The sequence below is a fragment of the Trematomus bernacchii genome, unplaced genomic scaffold, assembly GCF_902827165.1.
Source record: "Trematomus bernacchii unplaced genomic scaffold, fTreBer1.1, whole genome shotgun sequence".
Taxonomy (NCBI): Eukaryota; Metazoa; Chordata; class Actinopteri; order Perciformes; family Nototheniidae; genus Trematomus; species Trematomus bernacchii.
This window is the reverse complement of record NW_022987582.1, coordinates 9,923,029-9,929,811: the sequence shown is the minus strand read 5'-3', so window position 1 is coordinate 9,929,811 and position 6,783 is coordinate 9,923,029. Positions and strand designations below refer to the sequence as shown.

The following is a 6,783-nucleotide window of genomic DNA, read 5'->3' as shown; positions in this document are numbered from 1 at the left end:
CCGGGCAACTCTCGGTCAGAGATAGTAATTGTTATGGGACACCTGGAACACATCCTTCTCGGGGTGTAGATGACCCTGAGCCATAAGCGACAACAAATGTGATTCAGTGTCCTCAGCTGTTTAGTCTATCTATTGAAGAATGTTGATTATTACACTCTGAACTAGTTAAAACCTGGAACTACAGAAGGGTTCTTCAGAATTGATTTGGCATCTCTACCCTGTGGTCAGATCGTGGCCCATGACATGTCTTGTGAATTCTCCGGCCGAAGCTCCAAATAAACCATCAGTGTTTGCCATCAAAGCTCCAGCTCTCCTCGTGTCTCTCTGAGTCCTGTCTCCAATTGCTTCAGAGGTTTCCCCCACAAGTACCAGTACCAAATGACTTTTGTGATGAGTTGTTACAATGTCACATTAAGAGAAACAAATCAAATACATCACAACCATTAAAGTAAGTGATAATGACGGATCTCTAATTATAAGTGTATGATGCAGTGATCTGAAATTATGAAGTTTCACCCTTTATTCTGTGCCTCTACATTTCCAGAGTCCACATTTTATAACTAAATCGTTTATTGAGGTCAGTCTGTTACAGTTCTCTTCCACACAATTCAGATGTGTAAAGAGCTTTCCACAAATGTCTCAGCTGACGGTCTCTCATCTGTGTTTGGACTTACTGGCCAGAGCCTGCATGTTAGCTGGGCCCCCCCACACCGTCCCAAATACGTCCTTCTCTGTCCTCAGAGCCTCAGACAGGGGGAGCTCTCTCCCTGACAGCACCACCTTCTTCACAGCCTGGATCACTGGGGCAGGACCCTTTGTGTAGACACTGAGCCAGTTCTCAGCCCGCTGCAGGGGGGTGCCCGTCCCCTCCCCCTGCAGGACTTCCTCTGCCAGTCCAATCTGCAAGGCCAGTTCTGGATCCACTTTGACAGCACCTCCCAGCAGCTTCAGTGCATTCTGGCTTCCCACAATGCGGACAAGTCGAGCGGCACCGCCCCAGCCGGGGACCAAGCCCATGTGTTTATGTACAAACTGGATCACACTGCCAGGTGCCATTAACCTATGAGAGAGATGACAGACACACGTTAGATTATTATCAGCGTTTAGATGAACGCTGATATAAATGTACGTATTCACCTGAAATCGCAGGCAGTGGTGAGTTCTGCACCCCCTCCCAGAGCTCTCCCCTCCACCAGAGCAACAGAGATCATAGGCAGCCTGCACTGAGGACATTATTCTGTAAATGTACTGAAGTGGACATTGCATAACAGCTAAACTCCAACTCTTGTAAGCTCAGACTGGTTGCTGCTGATTTAGTCGGCATTGTCATTTGCAAGACATTAGAAAAAGAGAGTCCTTACCTGAGTAGTCTTGTAAGAGTATTCTGCATAAACATACACATCTTCATCCCATCCTACAAGGAAGAAAAAAAACATTCTGTAGTTTACATCCATGAGACATAAAGATAAAAGTACAGAGATACAGGCAAACATTGCAGCAATAAACAGACACAGCAAGTATTTGTACGAAAGACTCCTAAAGATAAAAGAAAAAAATCATATCTGAATCATTCCAATTAAATAGTATTGTCAAAATTAACCCAAATGGCTCATTGTACAAAGATAAATGTGGGTTAATTGTACAGCTTATCAGTTATTTAATACTTGAATTGTCATGCCTTGTATATAATGTGAAATATTAATAAAATATGTCACTTTGTCCGGGGTTGTCAGTTCAATCAATGGTTTGAAAAAAGGGTACTCGTAAGGCAAAATATTTAAAGTCACTGCTTTAAATCATGTTGTTGCTGGGCTACCTGTGGGTTGGATAAGGCCCTGACAGCGTTGAGGTCTGATCCAGAGCAGAAGGTTCCCGAGGCACCCTGAACTATGAGGCCTTTACCGTCTGTCCAGCCCTCCAGCTGGCTCACCCTCTCCTCCAGATCCACCATCATACTGCCTGGGAGGAAGAAAAGGTGACAATATTGAACTGGGATGATATGTAATTTGTTTATGATTGTGTGCAAATGAGTTTAATCCAAATCTGCACTAGTAAATCTGAGAGGAAGTGTTCCTCTCAATTCCCTGTCATGTTACCGGAGAAGGCGTTCATGCGGGAGGGGTAGTTGATGGTTAGCACAGCGAGGCCAGACTCCTGTGTGAGCAGCTCAATGGAGCCTCCAGGAAAGGCCTGCAGCTTCTCTCTGATCTCCTCCTGCTGGAAGCCATGGACGCTGGAGTACACACAGCCCCTGCTCTGTCTCTGCAGGAACCTTATAGGAACAACATTCAAAAAGTTTAATTATATCCTGTCAATTGCAGTTAATCTATATGTAGATCCATCCCTTACACAGGAATAAAAAGAGAGGTAATGTTGTTCTTTACATGATCAGATGTGTGCTTGAAGCTAAATGATACATTCATTCAAATCAGACTGAACGTGCATGTGTAATTGCAGTATAAAGAAATGGTATGCAAAACTGCCTAATGGAAATCATACTTGTGGTGCTCATGACTGATGAATACTTAAAATACACTCCCTCAGTGTACCGGTTTGTAAATCAGCCTGAAGGGTCATGGTACAGAGCCACACAAACAAACGTGTAACCCTGAGAATGAAACAGCTCAGATTTTGACTCATTGTAGTCAGGAGTCAGAATCAAAGATGTATTACTTTTTTATAGATTGATATTTCACAAATCCAAGCGCCTGAGAAATGCATTTTGGTTATTAGACTTAATGTTTCTCAGCTTGGTAGATTTAATGTTCCTTTATTTATGACACTGTTTACCATCACCTGCGTGGTAATAAACAATGCTGACTAGACTCCCTTACCTGGCCCAGGCTCCACAGCTGCCCCACAGGAGATGCTGCCTCACAGCACACATAACCATCCTGAAGCAGAATGCAGATGGTACAAAATATGGGTTTAAATATGTGGAGTCCTTTTGTCACAAGATATGGAAGCTTTGAAAAAAATTATACATTAAATTAAATATGTATACACAAATATTTATATAAAACTGACTGGCACTTAAATATAAAGAGCAGTTTCCTACTGTTCAGTGTAGGAATTAAATGCTGCATTGATATAGAAGCTTTTCAAAAGTAATAAGAATTCTTAACATGCTGAATATTATATATCCGAATCAAATAGAAGAAACACTGAAATTCAATAAAAATGTGTGTCCTCTCACTCCTCTGACTGCTGACACTATGAACTGTCTAACATCCAAACTAAACCATTGGTAACCAACACTTTATTTGGGAACTACAAGGTGTAAGTATTCATTTCTAACTTAAATGTGTAGGCCACTAGCCTACTCATTCAACGAAAATCGGATACAACTAATACATTTCGTAAGATATATTTAACATGCCACCATAGTTTAATGATAACAAACCACTGAGAATCAAAAGACTCGAACACCAACCTTGCTTATTGACATTCGCCTGGTGTCACTCTGAAATTCGTCCCACCGGAAACTAGAGCTCTTCGGAAGAAACTAATTGAAACACACATGTAGTTCCTCAAAGTCCCCACAGGGGGGCGGAATAATACCAAGCAGCACTGTTGATTCAGGTGTCATTTAAAAAACAAATATCAACTCTTGCATTAAAGGAAATACATTTATCCATGATGTTTTCGTGCTAAATGGACCATATACATTCTACACAAAACACTACAAATAGAGGCTTTCATTTATTCTGCAACACGAATGTAACATTATACATCATTGGCCAATGCACTGCACAGAGAGCTCTGCTCTTTGTCTGTCACAAGTGTGTAAACACAGACTACTGTCTACTGGCTCTCACACATGTCCTTATTCAGTTGTATTGACTGTGGGATTAAAACAACACCTACGAGTTATAATACAGTTTTGGCAAAGGGCAGCTGACAGTTATATTAACGTAGCCACATTTGTCATCACTATGCTGTGTCTGTGTTAAGATAAGACATCAAAATAACATTTTCTTTGGCACAAGAACTAATACATATTCAATATTACACATACTGAATTTTAAAAGTCATGTTACTTTGGTAACTTCCAAGTCTTGTCAACAAAAAGTCAAACAAAAACGTGCTGTGGGATTTTGTCTCATCTGTAGCCAAGCCTTATATAACCGGACTGAATGTCTCTAAATGAACATAATAGGTATTATTTTCAAAGATGTTAAATGTTGTAATAATATCAAAACAGAGTTCACGATTAGGAGGCAAGCAAATTCACCCATACTTTTGAATTATGGGCAATAGTTGAGTTCTAGCTTTGCACTTTTGCCATTACCTCCTAACACGTAATATCATCCCAAGAGGGATTTACATCGTTCTAAAGGTTAGTAAAAAGTGTGAATTGCTCTGAGATCGTAGTACTGTGCAAACACAGACAGATATAAATTGCCACAGACTTGAAGGTCCATACTTATTCTGTGTATAACCAATGCATCTGTGTACATTCTGAGGTTTACAAGTAAAGATGTATACAATTTGGTGATATATAATGTTCGTGTGATGTTCAGTGAGTGAAATTAAGATATAAGGGTGTTCACAAACAAGGATTATACGAAGACCAACAAATATTCAGGAAAAGGAAGGTAAATGTGCCAAAACAGAGGGAGGATGAGACCCTTCCTGTCCACTAATCTGATCTAACTTGGAGCATATCAATTCTTCACCTCTATCCACACATCCTCTAACTGTATTCACAGCCCTGAAGATATTTGTGAAAACATACAAACACTGAGCATTCCAGAGAGATGCTCAAAAAAAGTTGAGCATTTGAATCAAATTAGAAATACAAATAGAAGTCCTGCATCTAAAATCTTCAGTGAAAGTACAAAAGTAATAGCATCATAATATACCTAATGCACAAAAAGTAAAATGAATCATCATGCATCAGGGCCAATTTCAGGTGCATATAAATATATAAAAACATTTCACCCCTGCTTGTTCAGTTTTCAACAACCACCGCTAAATAAACACTTACAAAATCTACTTTGGGAGGAAATGGTTACAAAAATACATGCAAAAGATTCATTCATGCTAGATATTTTTGCACATACCCTTAAAAGTGTAATTATTTACTGGCTATTCAGACACAGTGAATCCTTACATTCGACCCTTTATTATGAGTGTGTAATAACCAATCAGAGGGATTTTTCCCTACATGGGTATCCTTGTGGAACCAAACTCATTCATGACTTACTACAGACATAACAGGTCATCGTCAAGGATACAGTGTACAGTATCCAAGACTGTCAGAAGTCCATACCTCGCTCTCTGGTCTATTTAAAAGTGGGGAAGGAATTCAAAAAGGTCGGTGGGATGCATCCAAGGCAGGCATTCCAGACACGCTGACTATTCTTCATGCTCTGTACAGTACTTAAAGCTAGGTCAGCTAGCCGGCAACCTGTCTCCCAATATCAGGCTTTCATTTGCATACATAGTATTTCTAAAGTCACCCACAAGTGTATAAGGGATTATTTTACTACAAAGTATTTTATAAAATGTAATTCCCAAAGCCATTATCTCACCATCCATGCCCACTTCCATTCATCCTCTGCACAGCCCTTTCACTCATTCTGATTAGAGTCAGCCTTCTGTTTTATAATCTTATATAATATACCCGGATATCAGCGATCCAGCCGCAGACTCCAGCTGATAATGGAGGCCTGTCTGAAATAACAGCCTGTGTGCGTTCCAGTCATAGACTGTATATATAAAGGTTCTGGTGAGTGGTCGTGCGTGTATGAGGCCTCTAAAGTGATGCATCAGTGTATGGATCGATATGCAGCTGTCCGGGGCTCCACAGGAAGTCAGGGAATGTGCTGCAGTCAGCATGGCTCTATACCAACTTACCAAGATAAGAAAGCACACACACACACACACACACACACACACACACACACACACACACACACACACACACACACACACACACACACACACACACACACACACACACACACACACACACACACACACACACATATGCAGATAAGTGCCAGTGAGGGTCTATTTCAGGGCAGGAAGAATGGCAGGTTGGCAGTTGCCAGAGACTCTCAGGGGCCTGGAGGTTTCCTGAGAGGAGCAATAGAGAGCTGGGGGGCAGAGGGCCAGTGGGAGACACTTCGAGGGCCAATGAGTACTTTTCCAGCAGCAACTGGGACATGTTGACAGCAACTCACAAAGCAAAACCAATTCTTAAGGAATCTCATGTGACCCTTATCTCTGTGTGTGACCAAATATGATGAGTCATGTTGGGCCTTGCACTGCAGAGAGGCTTGAAGGCCGAGCAACATTTCCAATGTATACTGACACACACTAAGGAAGTATCACAAATGATGCCCAGACATTAGTCAGCAACTAAAACTGCTAATTAGAATTCCTGTGGATAGTATAGTGAGTGAACATTTAAAGATAAAGTGCATATTTGATACCATACCTAGCTGGGAAGAAAACATATACCAAAAGGGATATTTACTCAAACTAGTTTATTAAAAACTGAAAAAGTCTCAAAGATCATTCCTAAGTGATCTAATATGACTTCAATGTATTTTGACATGAAAAGAAAATATTCTGAAAAGATAATGACTAAAAATGTCGAGTCATGTTTGGCCATTAACTGCAGAGTCATAGTGCTAATGATTGCTTAGAGATTCTTTGGAGGCCAATCAAGCGTTACTATGTGTACTGAGGAAACAAGTAGCCAAAATGTAAATACATTTTTAAATGATTTTACTCAAGGTTGTAAGAGGATGACTATAAAAGTCTTATTAT

The 6,783-nt window shown here is 40.5% G+C and overlaps 1 protein-coding gene across 2 annotated transcripts; it reads right to left on the bottom strand.

Annotated features, from left to right (window-relative positions):
* Positions 1–505: 505 nt before the first annotated feature.
* On the bottom strand, positions 506–3,472 carry echdc1 (enoyl CoA hydratase domain containing 1). Of its 2 annotated transcripts, XM_034127289.1 has the most exons (7): positions 3,434–3,472; positions 2,835–2,894; positions 2,097–2,272; positions 1,817–1,959; positions 1,362–1,414; positions 1,138–1,218; positions 506–1,060 (listed from the first exon to the last, which is right to left on the bottom strand). In XM_034127289.1, the coding sequence occupies exons 2-7, from the start codon at positions 2,891–2,893 to the stop codon at positions 655–657; spliced, it is 918 nt and encodes a 305-aa protein (XP_033983180.1). In that variant the 5' UTR covers position 2,894; positions 3,434–3,472; the 3' UTR covers positions 506–654. The 2 variants fall into 2 exon arrangements, with proteins under 2 accessions (XP_033983180.1, XP_033983181.1); XM_034127290.1 differs by lacking the exons at positions 2,835–2,894; positions 3,434–3,472 and having other exon boundaries at positions 1,817–1,955; positions 2,097–2,206.
* Between the last annotated feature and the right edge of the window lie 3,311 nt (positions 3,473–6,783).

Coding starts and splice junctions, on each gene's coding strand:
- echdc1 (XM_034127289.1), bottom strand. CDS start 2,893: ATGGTTATGTGTGCTGTGAGGCAGCATCTCCTGTGGGGCAGCTGTGGA. Junction 1,960..2,096: donor CCGCATGAACGCCTTCTCCG/GTAACATGACAG, acceptor TCTTCCTCCCAG/GCAGTATGATGGTGGATCTG. Junction 1,219..1,361: donor ACTCTTACAAGACTACTCAG/GTAAGGACTCTC, acceptor TCCTCAGTGCAG/GCTGCCTATGATCTCTGTTG.